The following is a 20,138-nucleotide window of genomic DNA, read 5'->3' on the forward strand; positions in this document are numbered from 1 at the left end:
AACTGCAGAATAACATTCTCTCCATACTCCAGTCCTGTATGTGTCGTTGAATCATATGCGAAAGATCAGCCGAAGAAGACGCAGCACCGGAAGTGAGGCTAAACTTTGCTCCACACAGCGGAAAACAGCTGTTGTTTAGAAACAGGGAAAGATAGGTAAGTTCGGTGATGTACTTTATTATTGCTGTTTCTTTTTCTGTTTATCATAACAGCTATATTTAAATCTTATGTACTTATCTGTAATATATAATCGACAGTAGTGAATGTCGTTGGCTTTATAAGGAGGCAGCTAACGGATTAGCCAGCTCTGCTAACTTTCTTCTCGACGTCAGATTGATGAGACACTTGAATCTCTGTTTAACTACACAAATGTGATTCATTTATTTAATTCATTTATACACTCTTTAGATCATCATAGCATGCTGTTGAATGGGATTAAATGACACGTATTCAATTCATACTTGTCATCTTTGGAGAAATATAGACTCTGAGGTGCTGACATGTCGATGTGTTTAAGATATTATTATGCGTTATTTTAATACATTGTGGATGGAGATTATACTATTATTGTTGATGCATGTTGTAGGAGCGTTTATTATCAGAGAATTGTCTGCTTTTTCTCAGCTGTCACTTGTTGGATGACAGCTGCTCATCTTCTGTTGTTATTAGTACTATATTAATCGTTTTGTTGTTTATTTGTCATTCTTTTTAGATGCCTGGTTTTTGTTTCCATCTACATTATTTGTTTTACATTTGCAATCAACAACTTGCATACACTGTTTGTTTTATAGTTGCATATAACTTGCTTTGTTGTTCCTCCTTAGCATGCCTGGGCAGAAAAGAAATATGTCGTCTTCTGAACCGGAAATAAAGAAGACAAAGATAGATCAGAGTCTTGTGGAGTCAGATAAATCTCAGATGCCCAAGAAGTCTTTGAGAGGAAGACCTCCAAAAAATAAAGGGTTGGAAATTCAATCGTCTAAACAGAAACATCAGACACAATCGAGGGAAGAAAACGGAAAACCCGTTCGCCGATCCTCTCGCTTGAAAGTGTCACAAAAAAAGGGAGCAAGAGGAAGACGACGGAAAGATGGGGTGAAGACGAAATTCTCCGGAGATAAACCATCTCAGAATATGTCTGTCCTGAAAAAGGGAAACAAGAAATATGTTCCGAAAGTAAAGAAAGAAAAGCCCTCCATCTCCGAAACGATCAAAACAGTTGCAGCCTTGTTCCCTGTGCAAATAGAGCACAATTACGGGCGATTGCTCGACTTCCAAAATGAGGAGATCACGCTACCTAAACCTGACAAAATCCATGTTGGCAATATAAGTGATCTGCAAGCGCTTCATGACCTGCGAGCAAGCAAAATAGAAGAGCATAAAGAGCTGCCAACGGACTCTATTGAGAAAATAACGGTCAGTGTGGATGCAAAAGTAGATGTGATGAGCAAATCTCCTCCACCTCTGGAGGCTCTTTTCAAAGTCATCCAAGAAACCAGCATCACGAAACACTCGTACGCTGGTAAAGACATTTCTGACATGGATGAGTTAGAGGTGGTGAACACTTGTTCCCTGCAGGACAGTGTACAAAGTACCGACATGGCGAAAGTGTTTCTCCCAGATTCAGAAGCGTTTCTGGACGATGACATTGAGATTGAACATTGTGTTGTAGAGATCGAAACGTTTGAGGATTTGGACGACAGCAGTCAGCAGTCAGCTCAAAGCTCTGAGGAGGAAACGTCAAAAAAACAAACAAGCGAAGCTGTGAGGAGTAACATCAACTCTTCACCCTCTTTGCCCCAGGAAAGTGCGACGGACTCCACGCAAGGGCATCCGAAAAAGCAAGCGATGAACCCGCAGGCTCGGACGAAGGCCCGCCTCGCGGCTTTGGCCGAGGAAAGGGCGGCTGCCGCCAAGAAACCCCCACCGCGACAGCTCAACCTCCTGGCTCTCTGTGAGGAAATCGCAGATGATATCGCCTCTGATGCTCCGGGAGCTTCAGATGAGAAAGATATTGAGCAACAAAAGGAGGTGAGTGAATCTACAGAGGTAAGCGAAACTGAGGAAGTGGTGTCTGACAACACCGTTCCCGCCGAAACCTCAAACGAGGAACCCGCTGATCCCAAGGCTGAGGATAGCACGCCCAAGAAACGTTTTTTCCTCAGCCAGGTGTGTCTCCCGCTCAAGACCCAGGAGAAGAAGAAGCTATCCCGTTATCAGAGGCTCAGGCAGGTGGAGCTTCAGCGGGATAAGTTGACCTGGACCCGTGTTAAGAAGCTCAAGTCGGATCAAGCGAGTCAGGCTGGTTCTCCCAAAAAGTCTGACGCTCCATCGATCTCGCCCAGCCCGGCAACCACCCTTGCGCAGGTTCCTGTGCCAGAAAGCGTGCCTAAAGTTGGCTCGGTTGAACCCAGACGAGCACTTCCAGCTCAGGCACCACCCATGCCTAATGGAATCACCAGCCCGAAACCCAAACCAGTGGTGGAGTACAAACCCTACACTCCCAGACGCAAGTATTCACCAGATGACTTTGAACTTGACGGTCTTGAAGATGAGACGACCAAACCAGCAGCCAAAAATGAGGTAAAACACTCAGGCACACAGAAATTCATACTTTTATTTAGCAAGGATTTGATTCAGTGGTTCCCAAACTTTTTTCTTCTGTAGAGAAAAATATTTTCAAGCCCCCCACCTACATTCACCCACATAAAGACACTCTCAGACATGACCTTGCTCGCAAAATCCTATAGTATTTATTTGAAACGTTATAATTAATACAGTACAAGTCACTGTCAGTCCAAATCCGATTATTTGTATATCCGATTGGAATCTGTATCAGTTTATTGGTGTATCAGTTTATTGTAGGGAATTGGACGTGTTGTCCAATCCACATCCAGTGTAAACAGCATCACTGATTATAATGGGTTCTGTTTGCTTTTGTCGCATCAGGCTGTTCGCATCTGGTGTATTGGTAGTTAAAGGGTTCGTTCACCCAAAAATGAAAATAATGTCATTAATTACTCGCCCTCATGCCGTTCCACACCTGTAAGACCTTCATTCAACATCGGAGTGCAAATTAAGATATTTTTGCTGAAATCCGATGGCTCAGTGAGGCCTGCATAGCCAGCAATGACATTTCCTCTCTCAAGATCCATTAATGTACTAAAAACATATTTAAATCAGTTCATGTGAGTTCAGTGGTTCAATATTAATATTATAAAGCGACGAGAATATTTTTGGTGCGCCAAAAAAACTAAATAATGTCTTATATAGTGATGGCTGATTTCAAAACATTGCTTCAGGAAGCTTCGGAGCGTTATGAATCAGCGGTTCGGAGCACCAAAGTCACGTGATTTCAGCAGTTTGGCGGTTTGACACATGATCCGAATCATGATTCGACACACTGATTCATTTTGGTGCACCAAAAATATTCTCTTCTCTTTGTAATATTAATATTGAACCACTGTACTCACATGAACTGATTGACATTTGACATTGACATTTGATATGTTGTAGTACCTTTATGGTTCTTGAGAAAGGAAATGTCATTGCTGGCTATGCAGGCCTCACTAATAAATGACCTTATTTTAATTTTTGGGTGAACTAACCCTTTAAATTATTGAAGTAGATTCGTCGTCTGCTTTGTTTAAGTGGCACTGGCAGTCCTTTCACAATCTTGGTCATGCTTATTGCAGAACCATGCACCTTTCATTGTTATATTTACATGGCTCCCTGCAATGCTCAACTCTGATTCTGCAATCATGCCATCTAGCAGCCTGTTACTCCAGGACAACAAACACTACAACTGATAACAGACTGCTTAAAGCAGAAAGTATACTTAGTTTTGTCAAATGCACAGCCTTGCAAAGTATACTGCACTTGACTTGTACGCATACACAGGCATTGAACGCATGCGCATTGCGACAAATTGCAATACCTCTATGAGTTGCTACCCATATAAACATCTTTGTATTATTTCATGCTAGAGTTGTAGAGTGAGTGTACTTTCTAACCTCTTCGCACAGTCTCTCATCTGTGTAGGCCTCCATTGTCGCTGTAGCTTGCATGTGTTCCGGCCTGTTCTGTTTATGCAATTTTTTTTTACCTTGTGAATCGACACCCCCACGGCACGGCTGCCACCTTGTGGATAAACTAATAACTGCAAAACAAAATTATGCGTATATGCAACCTGTGCATACAAAGCCAAATAATAAGCGTGATAATTTTGCAGTGGGGTCTTGCATCACCACATCTTCTGACTGTACACTATCCCTTAGCCGTGCCCCCAAGTGGTCATGCCCCCTGCATTAATTTGATCAAATCTAAAGAGGTTTATAATGTTATAAAAGATTTCTATTTCAAATAAATAAATGCTGTTTGAACGTTCTATTCATTAAAGAATCCTGAATAAAATGTATCATGGTTTCCATTAAAATATTAAACTGTTTTCAAAATTGATAATAATAAAAAATGTTTCTTGAGCAGCAAATCAGAATGATTTCCGAAGGATCATGTGACACTAAAGACTGGAGTAATGATGCTGAAAATTCAGATTTTCCATCACAGGAATAATTTAATTTTTTTTGCTAACAATCTAAATAACCCAACAGGTCTCACAGGTCAAACCAGAGCAGTCCTCTTCATCCGCTCCAGCGCAGCCCAAACCACCAGTGGACAAGCCATGTACGCCCACTACTGCAGGTAGACATTGTATTGATTTGTTTGTTTTTGAGCAGAACACAGAAAGCTTGTCCATCTTAGACATGCAATGCTAGTTTCATAATAGGTGTTTGTGGAGCTTATCATACCCAGATAATGTATTGAGTTTTAAATGCATGCTGAACTAATTCCCTTTGAGATTTTTATTAACTACCTTGTGGCACTTATGTCCACAGATAGTAAGCCGAAACCCTCTCCCCAGCAAGAACCTGTCGAAGAGACGCAAACAGAAGACAGCAACAGGTAATTCATTGTTGAAAGTTTTGAAATCTAAAACTTGCTTTCAGGTCTAATAAATGGCAGAATATCACTGAATTGTTTGTGTGTGTGTGTGTGTGTGTGTGTGTGTGTGTGTGTGTGTGTGTGTGTGTGTGTGTGTGTGTGTGTGTGTGTGTGTGTGTGTGTGTGTGTGTGTGAAAATGCTTTCTCCTATCTTAGTTTAATATGCAGCTACAAGTAAGCTATGGTTTTATTCCCCTATTTGTTTAGAGCAACATAACCAGTGTGTGAATGTGGGGCTGTCTTTTTGCTCAACCAATAAGAAGTGTACAGGACAATTTATAAAAATAAAAAAAATCAATAAATATAAAAATCATCAGTTTTGCAATTCCATTTGGTGATGCTAGTTGAGCAGAAATTACACACTTCAGCTTATGATGTGTTGTTTGAATGATATTCTCAACTTAAGGCATGACTTAACTTTTTGGTGTCATTTCAGGGCAAATCCTAATGTTGAACCTGAAGCAGAACAGAAGAAAGAGGTCAGAAACAGTCCCAAACCTGCAAATACAGCAGCACAGTCCAGCAATGTAAGTCATTTATATCCTAATGAACTTTGTTTGGTTATTAATTAATCCTAGTTTCATTATATTTCTTTTCTTTTTTTTGTTCTTTAACTTAAATATCCTATTACTGCAACAACTTTTGAAATCAACATTTAAACCTAGAGAAGAATACAGCACGCCCATCATTATATTATACGTTGTAGCATTGGTGCTCAGCATTTTGTGAAGATTGTTTTGTGCTTCACAGGATGCTGGTCAGAAGGCTTTTGGTGCGGTGACGTGTAACGTGTGTGGGATGTTGTACTCCCCTTCGAGCCCAGAGGACGAATCCCAACATCTCCTGTTCCACAACCAGTTTATCAGCGCTGTCAAATACGTGGTGAGCCACATATTTGTTATTACGTGATTCTTTTAAGTTATTGACACATAGATGCAGTTTCAGTCAAATTCATTAAAGCATATAATAGACCATATTATTATTGTATTATAATTAACAAAATATGTAACTTTGGTCCTGTTTACACCTGGTATTAAGATGTGTTTTGGTCGATCGGATCACAAGTGCTAAATTATGCTAAATACAAGTGTAAAACTCTTTGAGCTTGTCCACTTTCAACCACTTCCAGAGGTAGTCGAAAAATTTCATTTCAGTATGGGAGTAATAAAGTCTCAAAATAACTACATACATCCATACCCATTTCTCAGAATCATTATACACAATTACGCATTTTATTTTAGGATGGGAGTAATACAGGCTCAAAATAACTACATGCATACCCATGTCTCAAAATCATTATTGTAATATGTGGTCCAGGGCTGGAAGAAAGAGAGAATCCTAGGAGAGTATCCTGATGGCAAGATTATTCTTGTCCTCCCTGATGATCCTAAGTACGCATTGAAAAAGGTACTTATTTCTTCCTCATATGTTTCCATTCACTAGCCCTCAAACTGTCTGCTGCAGCCATACTGCATGTTTAGAAGATTTCCAATTGCTTTCCTGATATAAATTATGTCTATGATATTTGTCTTGTTGGATTTAAGGTTGAAGAGATCAGAGAAATGGTGGACAATGACTTGGGCTTCCAGCAAGTGGAGACTAAAGTCCCATCACAGACCAAAACCTTCCTCTTCATTTCAAATGATAAGAAAGTCGCAGGCTGCCTTATTGCCGAGCACATCCAAGAGGTCAGCTGAACACACAGGTGTTTAATTGCATGTTTATAGGTGTACATCTGCATCTATGTTTTAAAACCTTTCTTGTTGTTATGTTTTTACTATTGGTTAAAAAACAAATGATATGAACCCCCCAAATTCTTTGTTGGTAATAGTTTAACGTTATTTCTTTATATGCAATACTCAAAACATCATTAGTTGTAGCTAACTATTTTATATGAACTGTCATTAAACATATATAGATATAGAAATGACTATATGTTAATTAGTTTGTCCATATTTCAATATATTGAACTGCATATCTCTTTTTTGCATTGTATATCATCTAATTATAGAATTAATCTGTTCCCTCAGAATTTAAAGTTTTATATATTCACCACCTCATGCATTACATCTTGTAAAATTCTTTTCATATTTTTTAGAAACAAATTAAAGTGCAATACTCTAAGCTCGTTTTAATATTTAGGGGTTCAAGAGCATTGGGCCGCCAAAACGTTCAAAGTGGGTGGAGCCACTTTTACTAAAATGGCTATAACTCGTGAATGGAATGAGATATTTTCACCAAACTCGCCTTTGCATTTTTCACGTGCATAAAGGAACGTGTATTGCACAATTTTTCACACATGCCCATGACGTTCACACCACATGGTAGAACTCCTCATTCTGAGCAACTTTGCTTCTAAATATCGAAGATTATTTCAAAAACCAACTTTGGCGAACTAGTCCTAGGTTTTTGGCTCAACCTCTAACTTTTAAAGGTGCCCTAGAATTAAAAATTGAATTTACCTTGGCATAGTTGAATAACAAGAGTTCAGTACATGGAAATGACATACAGTGAGTCTCAAACACCATTGTTTCCTCCTTCTTATGTAAATCTCATTTGTTTAAAAGACCTCAGAAGAACAGGCGAATCTCAACATAACACTGACTGTTACATAACAGTCGGGCTCATTAATATGTACGCCCCCAGTATTTGCATATGCCAGCCCATGTTCAAGGAATTACACAAGGGCAGCCAGTATTAACGTCTGGATCTGTGCACAGCTGAATCATCAGACTAGGTAAGCAAGCAAGAACAATAGTGAAAAATGGCAGATGGAGCAATAATAACTGACATGATCCATGATAACATGATATTTTTAGTGATATTTGTAAATGTTTGGTTAGCATGTTGCTAATATACTGTTAAATGTGGTTAAAGTTGTTTCTTACTGTATTCACGGAGATAAGAGCCGTCGCTATTTTCATTTTCATCACTTGCAGTCTGACTTCATTCTTTATAAATCTCTCCAACAGTGTAGCATTAGCCACAGATCACAGCCTCAAATTCATTCAGAATCAAATGTAAACATCCATATAAATACAATACTCACATAATTTGACGCATGCATGCAGTATGCATGGCGAACACTTTGTAAAGTTCCATTTTGAGGGTTATATTAGCTGTGTAATCTTTGTTTATGCAATGATAGTGTTGAGAGCTCTGGGGGGGCGGAGAGCGCGTGATTTAAAGGGGCCGCAGCCCGAATCGGCGCATTTCTAATTATGCCCCAAAATAGGCAGCTAAAAAAATTAATTAAAAAAAATATATGGGGTATTTTGAGCTGAAACTTCACAGACACATTCAGGGGACACCTTAGACTTATATTACAGCTTGTAAAAAAACGTTCGATGGCACCTTTAAAAAGCTTTATAAACCATAACTTTCCTATGGAAAATTGCCTATATTGCCTATATTGGCTATAAATGGTCTTTTCCATCTGTGATCGAAACATTAAACATTATACCTTTTTTTTGCATGTACTTAAAGGCCTTAAAGCGATTGAGCCTGATAATTGCTGTATTTTTATAATGTTTTACAGTATTTAAATCAGAATTCTGCTGGTTTCCCCCCTTAATTAGCACAGGAGATGTGTGTTTTCCATTTAGGCCTATTAATAACTAATTGAAGTCATTGTAAAGTGCTGCTTTTTTGTGTAATGTTCATCTTAGTCTATTCTACATCTGATGGGTTTGTTTTGGCCGCTGTGTGCAGGGATACAGGGTTATCGAGGAGTCCATTCCGGAAGGTTCGGAAGGAGAGAAGGTCATGTACGAGCGTCAGAGAGCCTGGTGCTGCTCTACCGTACCCGAGCCGGCGCTCTGTGGCATCAGTCGCATTTGGGTGTTCAGCATGATGAGACGGAGAGGCATCGCCTCACGCATGATCGAGTGCCTCAGGTAAAGCATTGGATGGGTGCATGTGAATAATTGTAACCACAGTTATAATGTGTTGTAATATAATGCAGGAAAGTGTTTATTATAATGCAATATTAATCTATTATGATGCATTAAGAATACTTTTAAAATAATATAAAATTTCTCATACATCATTTTTTTTTTTTCTCCAGGAATAATTTCATCTATGGGTCTCATCTAAGTAAAGATGAAATCGCCTTCTCCGATCCCACACCTGACGGCAAACTCTTCGCAACACATTACTGTGGAACCTCTCAGTTTTTGGTCTACAACTTTGTAAGCGGCAATCGCTCAACCTGACAGGATGTGGACATAGAGACAGAGCTCAGTTTTAAAATATTCACATTTAAGAAGAGGACTGGACTTTATTTCACTATACCAAACAGGGCAAACATGAGAGAACACAATGGTGAAAGACAGAAACAGGCACACCGTAGGACTTTTGTTAAGAGTCTTGGTTTGAATGTGCAACGATTGGCCTGGTCTCCTCACAGGAAGTGTAGGAAGCAAAGTGAGACACTGATATCTAACCCTCACGGCCAGGTGACGTATTTTAATAAGCCTGCACAGTAGCTTATACCTGATGAATTGTTCAATGAAAGACATCTAAACTGTTCTCTCAGGTTTAGGTTGCAGCCTATTTTAGGACTCACCTTTTAGTGGAAGCCATGTAGTCCAGTGCACAATTGCGAAATCAGTGTAAGTACTTCTTCCTAGAACATTTAGGAAGACGTGTGAACTTTTCTACTGTAAGCAATGCCTCGGTCATGAGGCGATGATTTTTGAATCTCAGGTTGAAAAACATCATGAATTTGTCATTTGAAATCTCCCTTTAACCCTTACATCATGTCAGCTATTTTCAAAGAGAGCATATTTTCCTGACACAATGTGTTCCATGTGCATTTTAAAGAGGTTTACATGCATGGTGTTGACATCGATAGATGGCAGATGATTTCATAGAAGTCGCTGGTTTTGCACAACACTGTGCAGAATGAATTTGATTCATTTGTTTTTTAAAACACAAGTGTAATAATTCAAAATGTTTGCCCGGTCATAGTATTCCATCTCATTTTAATATTTTTAGAATGATTTTATGTATGTATATGTATTTTGATTGAATTATATTAATTTACCCCTGGAAATGACTACAGATTGATCTTTCTTTTATCTTTTAAAGCTGGGCGAGGCTTAAATCACCACAACCAAAACTTATTTGAAATATATATTTTTTTCACTGCAGTTATACATTTTAGAAACCTCATAAAATTATCAGGACATATGGGTTGATCTGATTATATTAGGTATTTTTTTAAATAATTTATAAATTGGGGAAGAAAAACAGCTTATATTAGTTAGTCATAGTTACTTTTAACCTTATAGTAAGAAGCAAATAAAATGTAAAATGCAAAAGATGCCGAATGCTAAAATGGGCTGAATTTGTATTCATAGATAAAAGTGAAATTATCTTTGTACATATGTTGTTTTCATCTTTGGCATACTGCACAAAATCTCAACTGTGCTGAAAAATCGGGTACAAAACTTTTCTTTTCTTTTTTCCTCGCTTTGAGCAATACACCCATTGACTTTTATTGTGACATGGACTCTTATTATGAAGTATTGCACTTCCGGTGGAAGTTAAAGGAGTTTAGTATACACGTTGTTGTGGGCATGAGTAACCGTATTCTACTTTCAACGGGCTTTAGTGTTTAAGTTTTTTATAAACCAGGTATAATATTTATAAATATAAATAATTACATATGAGGGACAGTGTGTCATCTCCTAAAGGCTGTCTGTAACTGTATGAACACGTGTTTTATAGTCATGGGGGATCATGTGGAGTTAGTCGCTGGCTGTTATGAGCAGATAGTATTTGGATATCGAGTGTGCACTAGTGATAAGGTAATTATTTTTCATAACATACATACATATGTATATTTTTTAATTGATATAATCTTCATTAGTCTTGATAATGAGTATTAAGTGTAATTGTGTCTTGGTTTATTCCAGTCTGCGCATTTGTTTTTTCTTGAGTGCAATAATTTTTATATTGGTCCATTTTTAAAATTAATAATAACAGGCCTTTTATGATCATAATTGCTTACTCCAATATTAATGCTGACTTCATTAGATATCATATTTATTTGGTATATGATCTTAGTTGTCTACTCATGTCTATTTTAGGAGTGGACACTTGAGCCCAACTTTACCCATCATGCACACACAGCATCTCTGACTGCAGTTTCATCCAGTGATCGATTCATCGCCACTGGAAGCAAAGATGAAACCATTCAGCTGTATGACATGAGCAAGAAAACTGAACATGGGGCTTTGTTGCACCATGATGGTGAGGACGTTTACCTTTTTTAATGTAAAGCCAAAGCAATTTTGGTTTCTAATTGGACAAGAGAGTCTGACATCAAAGATTCGCCAACATTTAGGTTTCATGTGATGCATACACATTAGTAAAAACAACACATTGTAAGCTCTCCTCCTCGACAGGTACTATCTCGTGTCTGGAGTTCTACGGCACGTCCCATTTACTCAGTGGAGGACAAGACGGTCTCATCTGTGTGTGGAGCACCCAAAAATGGGAATGTTTAAAATCTATCAAAGCTCACAAGTAAGTAATCTGAAATACACAAAATGTTACTGTTAAAAAGGTTGGGGTTTTAAAAGTTTTTAAGAATGAATTCTTTCATTCAGCAAGGTTGCATTAAATGGATCAAAAATGACAGTAAAGACATTTATAATGATATAAAAGATTTCTATTTCAAATAAATGCTGTTCTTTTGAACTTTCTATACATCAAATAATCCTGAATAAAATGTATCACAGTTTCCACAAAAATATGAAGCAGAACAACTATTTTCAATATTGATAATAATAATAATAATAAATGTTTCTTGAGCAGCAAATCAGCATAATAGAATGATTTCTGAAGGATCATGTGACACTGAAGACTGGAGTAATGATGCTGAAAATTCAGCTAAAATGAATTACGAATAAATTACAATAGAAAACAGTCATTTTAAATTGTACTAATATTAGATTTTTTTATTTAATAACTTTTATTTAATGACTTATTTTAAAAAGCATTTAAAAAAAAAAAATCTTGCCGACACTAAATTTTTATTTACTCATGTATAAATGACATAATTTGGGTTTTACTTCTTAGGGGTCATGTTACTTCACTGTCTGTACACCCTTCTGGAAAACTTGCACTCTCTGTTGGAACAGACAAGACTCTGAGGCAAGTACACATATGTTTTTATGTTTCCCATGAATATCAAACATATTAGTCGGATTGCTAAGCTGTGAATGTTTTAAATCATTTTTGTGTTCTGAATGGTAATAGATATCATTGGGCTTGTTTTGTTTACATTGGTGAGCAAAAAAAGTAATTCTTATGACAAAATTGAATTGCTCTCATTGCAGAACGTGGAATCTTATCGAAGGACGTTCAGCTTTCATCAAGAATATCAAACAGAGTAAGTTAGAATATAATGTTCTTCTTTTTGATTCTGCATTTTCATTGTTTTTCCTTCCTTTTTTAATTATTCTTTAAAATAAAATGATTTTAATGGATTTAGAAACAACATTTTCATGTAATTAAAAACTTGTCTTGTATAGAGGGTGACTGGTGTGTAATGATGTTTTGTAGCTGCAGAGATCGTCTTGTGGTCACCAAATGGAGATCAGTATGCAGTGGTTGTCAATAATACAGTGGATATTTACACTGTGACGTCTGCCACAATTATTGGAACCATTGCATTTCCAAAAAGGATTTCATGTCTGAAGTTTCTGAAGGTGAACAGTCTTACCAGTCTTGCAAGGGAATATATATTAACATGTTAAAGTGCCCAAATTATTCTGTTTTAAAGGTTCCAAATTTTGTTTTAGAGCCTCCTACATGCATCCAAAAAAAAAAAAAACCACTTGAATTTTCGGTAACACTTTATTTGAAGGGGTGTGCATAAGACTGACATGACACCTTCATAATCTTGACATGACACTTATCATGAATATGAAGGAGGTTTTATGAATGTTTATGACATTAAATGTCATTCGCTCAATTATGTCATTTTTAATGCAAAGATGACATTGTTTGAGATGTCTTTGTTATGACAACTTGACATAAACCAACACATCATAACCTGTCAGTGTCTTTGTCATGACAACGTGACATTAGCAAAACATCATAACCTGTCATAAACATGACATAGCAGATTAATTATCAAACTTAAAAAAAAACTACTTAGCTTTATGGGTTAACATTACATTACATTATTTTGGTAACACTTCAGTATAGGGAACACATATATAAACGATTAACTATGACTTTTCCCTCAATAAACTCTTAATTTACTGCTTATTGTAGTTAATTGTTAGGTTTAGGTATTGGGTAGGATTAAGAATGTAGAATATGGTCATGCAGAATAAGGCATTAATATTTGCTTTATAAGTACTAATAAATAGCCAATATTTTAGCCATATGAATGCTAATAGTAATAAGCAACTAGTTAAAAGACCCTAAAATAAAGTGTTACCATTATTTTATAACAGTGCCATCTTTTTTTTACGAAATTTGAAATTGTCTATTATCTGACCTTCTGTTGGAGGAAACTTAAAAAAAAAAAAACATGAAATGAAAAATAGTCATGACGCTGTTATAAAATTATTTGTCAGAGTATTGTCACTTAATGACATTTTAATGACAAGTTCAATTTGTACCACTGTACTTGAGCTCAAGATACATATTTATGACACTATTATAATGGCCTCATGACAGCCAATGTCAAAACCAACCACATGACAGTTTAATGAAATGTTAACCCATGAAGCTAAATGATGTCAATTTGTCATGACAAAGACACTGACAGGTTATGATGTATTGGTTTATGTCAAGTTGTCATAACTCGGACATCTCAAACAATGTCATCTTTGTATTAAAAATGACATAATTGAGCGAATGACATTTAATGACAGTTGTTATAAACATTCATAAAACCTCCTTCATATTCATGACATGTGTCATGTCATGATTATGAAGGTGTCATGTCAGTCTTATGCACACCCCTTCAAGTAAAGTGTTACTGAATTTTCTTATACATTTCAGAACACACTCTTGGCTGTGGGAGGAGATGATGAGAGTGTGTGTATCTATGACGTGACCTCACAGAAGTGTGTCTGCGAGTTCAAAGCACATGAGAACAGGTATGACCACCACTTTATTAATGGGTGCGTCCCAATCTCATAAAATCGGCCATTTCTATTTCTTCATCATCAATATGCATTGAAATTCCCAGAATCCATTGAACATTAACATACAGATAAGTTGAATTTGCAATTGTTTTTTTCCAGAGTAAAAGCCATTGAGAGCTTCATGAAGGATGATTTTTGTGTCCTTGTTACGGCGTCAAACGATGGATTCATCAAGTTGTGGAAACTCAATCTTGAGGTATTATGCTTGACCTGTAAAAGCAGACAATATAACACACATGCATGTTTTTTAGCCTCAAGTTGAACCATTTTAAGCATAAAAAATATTTGGCCTGATGGTTTTATTTTGATTTGATTAATTGATTGATCATTATTATCCACCAATGTGGGTTTTTTGTCTTCTCATAAAACACAAAAGTTATGTACATAAGTAAGAAACAGACAATAATCATGCAACAAATTAAAAACAATCACCCCCCAAAGAAAATCATTCTCACAAAAGATGCTTACCTTAACTTAATTCCATTCAATATTCTGTCACTGGAATAAAAGAGTGTTAGTCCATACCAGGCTGTAATATTAAACACTAAAATAATTTCAACATGGCCTTAATATACTATTTCCAAAACTGACTAACATTAAAGAAACAATCTTTGATTTGCTCTTCTATAAATATTGTCTACACTCTCACCAAAACTCAACATTATTTATGTTCACAGATATTTTACATTTTCCACGTTCTCAACAGCCTGATCATTTAATTTTTCTAACACATTATATTCACCAGAATTAACATTATTGTACAATCCTTACATTGATCCTTAAGGCAGGAACACACCAAGTCGACGGTCAGGCAGTTTGTTCATCGGCCGACTAAGTTTTCCAATGGGCCATCTGATCATTTTGATTGGCTGTTCAGCTACTGCCACCTGCTGGTTCGGAAAGGCATTTCATCTCACGCAGGCGCAGAACGGATGTGCTACTTGGCCGTCGGCTGTCTAGCGTTGGTTTGGTGTGTCAAGCCAACCCCACAGTCTGCTTTCGTCGCCACTAGTTCGTCAGCGTTGGCTTGGTGTGTTCTGGCCTTTACATTAAATTTACTTGATTAATTAGTGTTTTATACCCACTCTTTCCCATACAGAAACTTGAGACTCCTTCCTTGCTTGGTCAGGTGAACACCACTGCCCGACTCACCTGTCTTTCCGTTTGGATACCTGGTGAAGCGAAAGAGACCACTGTGGAACCATCTGCCCAGCCTGCAACTTCTAAAGGTGCGGTCATATTTGCCGTTGTTCTTCGAGATTTCTTGGGTGAAATCATTTCAATAGGAATCTGTTTGAAAGATTTCCTATGGAGCGAAAGATTTACCTGCACAGACTTTGCAATGGGTTTGAGTTGGTCACATGAATTCGGGCACTCAAATTTGGTAAATGGAAGCTCAAGCATGTTATATTGATGTGTGAGAACCAATGGGGTTCATTTCTTTTCAGGTTTATTCTTGCATGTCAAGCAATTACAGTTAAGCTTCCGTTGACCATGTTTGAGTCCTCATGTATGTTCGCTAATCAATGTTTATATGTGAATAAAAGCCTAAATTTAATCTGTTCATCATATAAAGCGTTCAGAAGTCTTTGATTAAACCGCTCGATTCTCAGATTTGATTAAAAATACCTTCTTTAGTGTTTCGAAGATGAACAGAAGTCTTATGAGTTTGGAACAACATAAATGTGTCATTTTTGGGTGAACGATCCCTTTAAGGGTATCTCCAGAAAATAAAAACACAAAATCAGAGTGCTGTGTGATTACAATTAAAGCAGTGTCCATAATTACATGTACTGAGTTGAAAAAGTCAAAGTAAAAACATCTGTCTTTTCTCAATACAGCTGTTGCGGAGCCCCCTGTGCCAGCCAAAGGCAAACGGGTGAGGCTACCGGGAGAGGAAGTGATCCTAGTGGAGGAAAGCAGCTCCACAAAGAAAGGAAAAAAGAAGAAAAAACAAAGAGTGCAATAAACACTTTTATTGAAATTATTGTTGTTCTGTTATTTGTTTCCTGTCAGTCTTTATTGATGTCAAGAACACTGCAGAGTTGTTTACCATGAGTATTTTTCCAAGTAGTAAAGGAAGAATGCCAGCGAACTGAAAGAAAAAATGCTATTTTTTTCATCTATCTCTAAAACTTAGAAATGTAAAAGTCCTCACCTGCACTAGGGGACTTTTATTTTGAAAGTCGCTAGTATGCAATGTTTCAGGAAGTTAAGTAGAGAAGCTTTAGCTTTTTAGCAATCAACGCGTCTTTCTGTTTAATTTGAGGCTTAAATAAACGTGCAGACATGGCTGTGGATTGGCTTGGTTATGGTTATGCAGCTCTGATAACGATAGGAGGGATTGTTGGTTATGTTAAAGCAGGTAAGGATCTCATGCGTGGGACAAACGACGGTGTTTTGTATTGTGGTTTAGTTTTGGGATATCTAGAATATGTAAAACACGTTTTAAAATATTTCAAAATGAATGAAAATGTTTTAGCACATTTTAATCGATTTTTTTTTTTTTTTATTACAACTCGCCTTGAAATTTTAATGAATTTACGTGAAGTATCTCACCGATATATGTGAGTAAATCAGAAAACATTATAGTATATGCTCATATTTTTTGTTTAAAAAAAAAATTACCTGCACTTTACCGGAACTTCCTAATATGGTCATGTTCCTGCCTTAGGAAGTTTTATGTCTCTGGTTGCTGGGCTGATGTTTGGCATTGCAGCATTTGTTGGTGCTTATCAGATGTCAAAAAATGACAAAAATATCTGGGTTTCGATGGGTAAGTCTGTCTTTATTTCTATTCATTTGTATAGCCTGTATATTCTGCATTCAATTTCTGAAAAGGAATAAGGATGAGAAATCAGATTTGTTATATTTGCAGGCACCACTGGATCACTGACTGCTCTGATGGGAGTGAGATTTTTGAGTTCATGGAAGATAATGCCAGCTGGACTCATGGCAGGAGCAAGGCAGGAATATTTTATTTAGCTATTTGTTGTTTATATATTATCTATGAAGCTTTATTCTAAATTTTTTGAGAGAGACTTTGGTGAAATATCCCTGACATCCTTGATGTTTTCATACTAACAAAAGATAAAATATCTAAATCTTTTTTTACAGTCTATGATCTAGATGTTAAAAGGCTATTATATGTAATTATATATTATATAAAAGGATAGTATATGGAAGCTTGTTTCCTCCAGGGAATATAAAAAGTAATTGTGACTCTTTATCTCACAATTCTGACTTTTTATTTCTTGCAATTCCAATTTTGTCACACAATACTGACAAATAATATCAGACTTGTGAGATATAAACACAATTGCAAGAAAAATGTCTGAATTGTGAGATTAAAAAGACGTAATTACCTTTATTTTTTTAATTCTGTGCTGGAAACGATATAGGAATGTGTGACATTATGATGGACAAATGTATTATTTATTTTGTTCTTTGTCTTTCTTGCAGTTTATTGATGTTCCTGAGGATCGGTTTTAAAGTGCTGCAGAATTCACAAAAAAAGAAAAGATGACACCATTCAGAAACTACATGCAGATCCTGAGGACACAGATATACTGAAATAGTTTCATTAGGCATTTTATACAAGATATATGAAAAAGACAATAAAATAATCATTTTGTAAGTGCTTTCATAACTGTAAATGAACAAATTATAACAAATAAAATGTATCGCATTTCAAAAATTTGTTGATTTATATTATATTACAGATAATGTTCACATTCTCCTGCTACATCTTGGGAAAACATCTGTACTAGCTGGTATATATTAATGCCAGCTCTAGATTTATAACTCAAAAGTCTCACAACCAAAGCAGGGCATTTCATCCAAGGAGGCAAAGGAGTCAGTGCCTCCTCAAAAAAATCGGATGAGAAAATAATCCATATTACAAAAATAAAACAACCACAACTAATACAAAATGTGACATCAAAAGGTGTATGAATAACTCTTTTTCTAAAGCAGCACTGTCCAACAGCGACACCAGCAGGTAAAGTTGCAGCAGGAATCTGCGTCTTGCCTCCCCTGAGGTCAATACCAAGGATTTGGGAATTTTCCCTCCTCTTTCTAGGAAATAACGTCAGAACTCCCTCTCAAAGTTGGATATTTGGCGTTATTAAATTATTATTTAACCAGAGAAATATACAACAAAATAAACTTGCGGTACATTGATAAACCCCGACCTCAGTGAGACGCGTCATATGACGTCACTTCCAAGATGTCGGAGCGTCCTGCTTCCAATGTAAAAAAACAAACTTTAACATTAGATATTAAAGGGTTAGTTCGCCCAAAAATAAAAATTCTGTCATGTATTACTCACCCTCATGTCGTTCCACACCCGTAAGACCTTTGTTCATCTTCAGAACACAAATTAAGATATTTTTGATGAAATCCAATGGCTCAGTGAGGCCTCTATTGAAAGCAAAGCCATTCAAACTCTCAAGATCCATAAAAGTACTAAAAACATATTTGAAACAGTTCATGTGAGTTCTTAACGTTGTAAAGTGAACAAAATAATGTTATAAAACATTATAAAAAAAATAAATAAATAACTTTTCAACAATATCTAAACATTCAAACTCTCAAGGTCCATAAAGTTCTTAATATTAAAAAGCGACAAGAATACTTTTTGTGCGCCAAAAAAACCCAAAATACAGACATTTCAATAATATCTATATGGGCCGATTTTAAAACACTGCTTTAGAGCTTTACGAATCGAATCAGTGATTCAGAGCGCCAAAGTCACGTGATTTCAGCAGTTTAGCCGTTTGATTGGAGATCCGAATCAGTAATTCGAAACAAAGATTCATAAAGCTCAGAAGCTTCATGAAGCAGTGTTTTGAAATCGGCCCATTTAGATATTGTTGAAAAGTTATTTATTTATTTTTTTTATAATGTTTTATAACATTATTTTGTTCACTTTACAACGTTAAGAACTCACATGAACTGTTTCAAATATGTTTTTAGTACTTTTATGGATCTTGAGAGTTTGAATGGCTTTGCTTTCAATAGAGGCCTCACGGAGCCATCGGATTTCAACTAAAATATTTTAATTTGTGTTCCGAAGATGAATGAAGGTCTTACGGGTGTGGAACGACATGAGGGTGAGTAATTAATTACATTATTTTAATTTTTGGGTGAACTAACCCTTCAAGTTAATGTAATGTTACATTCGTTTTTTTTTTCTCCTTTGCCATAATTGACACAAAAACAACATGATATGCTCTCATTATGTTATGGCGACATCGTGTGGTCAAAATGTGAATGTGACTTATTGTGGCTGGAACGCACTGAGATCTGAAGTGGGACATTTAATTTGGGATATGCCCACGTCCGACCTTGTCTGGAACACAGAATTAGACCTAGCCTATCTCATTTTGGTGGGGGGTAATTGAGAATGAATGAGGGGAAGTCACGTGAGAGGAGGCAATGCCTCCATCACGCTATGATTAGTTCGTGCGATAAATCCCGCGTCTTGTTTTCGTTCATGTTTGTTCAGTTTGAATGAACAAAATGATGGTGTTAAAAAAGTAGGCTAAGTAAAAACTCACCCACTTAGGATTTATATTTGTTTATTAAAACAAAACAAAAAAACCATTAAAAAACTTTGGACTTTCCTCATTTCAGAACACCTCTGAACCAGACATTGGCTGCGTCCGAAAACCTAGAGAGCTGTCTTGCTGCCTCGCTATCTTATAAGAGAATGACTTGTACGGCAGCGTTGGTGCATGAAGGCACCTCACGAAATTGATTTCGGACAGACTTCTGAGGCAGCGTAACAGTTTAATGATCTACAGCAATATAGCGCGAGCTTTGGTGAGAACTAAACAAATATTTAATTACTACAGTAGTAATTTCTCGATAGAAATGATATCAAGATTGAAATATATTGATCAAAATCGTACATTTATACACAAACTGAGCAGCAAACGCAACCTTCGGACGCCATCTT

The 20,138-nt window shown here is 36.6% G+C and overlaps 3 protein-coding genes across 7 annotated transcripts; all 3 read left to right on the forward strand.

Moving 5' to 3' along the window:
* Nucleotides 1-68: 68 nt before the first annotated feature.
* On the forward strand, nt 69-10,365 carry esco1 (establishment of sister chromatid cohesion N-acetyltransferase 1). Of its 4 annotated transcripts, XM_067378333.1 has the most exons (11): nt 69-155; nt 824-2,582; nt 4,610-4,700; nt 4,895-4,961; nt 5,157-5,174; nt 5,437-5,527; nt 5,751-5,882; nt 6,318-6,407; nt 6,545-6,688; nt 8,712-8,896; nt 9,067-10,365. In XM_067378333.1, exons 2-11 carry the CDS (start codon nt 825-827, stop codon nt 9,212-9,214), a joined length of 2,724 nt encoding a protein of 907 aa, XP_067234434.1. In that variant the 5' UTR covers nt 69-155; nt 824; the 3' UTR covers nt 9,215-10,365. The 4 variants fall into 4 exon arrangements, with proteins under 4 accessions (XP_067234434.1, XP_067234435.1, XP_067234437.1 ...); XM_067378334.1 differs by lacking the exon at nt 5,157-5,174; XM_067378336.1 differs by lacking the exon at nt 9,067-10,365 and having other exon boundaries at nt 6,545-6,705; nt 8,712-8,835.
* Nucleotides 10,366-10,531: 166 nt separating this feature from the next.
* Nucleotides 10,532-16,150, forward strand: pak1ip1 (PAK1 interacting protein 1). 2 transcript variants are annotated; one of them, XM_067378347.1, is made up of 11 exons: nt 10,532-10,640; nt 10,734-10,813; nt 11,096-11,258; nt 11,414-11,534; nt 12,090-12,164; nt 12,350-12,402; nt 12,576-12,721; nt 14,031-14,128; nt 14,276-14,372; nt 15,276-15,405; nt 16,018-16,150. In XM_067378347.1, the coding sequence occupies exons 2-11, from the start codon at nt 10,736-10,738 to the stop codon at nt 16,143-16,145; spliced, it is 1,089 nt and encodes a 362-aa protein (XP_067234448.1). In that variant the 5' UTR covers nt 10,532-10,640; nt 10,734-10,735; the 3' UTR covers nt 16,146-16,150. The 2 variants fall into 2 exon arrangements, with proteins under 2 accessions (XP_067234448.1, XP_067234447.1); XM_067378346.1 differs by having other exon boundaries at nt 10,570-10,813.
* A 252-nt stretch (nt 16,151-16,402) lies between these two features.
* tmem14cb (transmembrane protein 14Cb) lies at nt 16,403-18,439 on the forward strand. The gene is made up of 4 exons (XM_067378351.1): nt 16,403-16,541; nt 16,851-16,952; nt 17,055-17,142; nt 17,639-18,439. Exons 1-4 carry the CDS (start codon nt 16,466-16,468, stop codon nt 17,700-17,702), a joined length of 330 nt encoding a protein of 109 aa, XP_067234452.1. The 5' UTR covers nt 16,403-16,465; the 3' UTR covers nt 17,703-18,439.
* The last annotated feature ends 1,699 nt before the right edge of the window (nt 18,440-20,138 follow it).

This window comes from Chanodichthys erythropterus, chromosome 23 (assembly GCF_024489055.1).
Source record: "Chanodichthys erythropterus isolate Z2021 chromosome 23, ASM2448905v1, whole genome shotgun sequence".
Taxonomy (NCBI): domain Eukaryota; kingdom Metazoa; phylum Chordata; class Actinopteri; order Cypriniformes; family Xenocyprididae; genus Chanodichthys; species Chanodichthys erythropterus.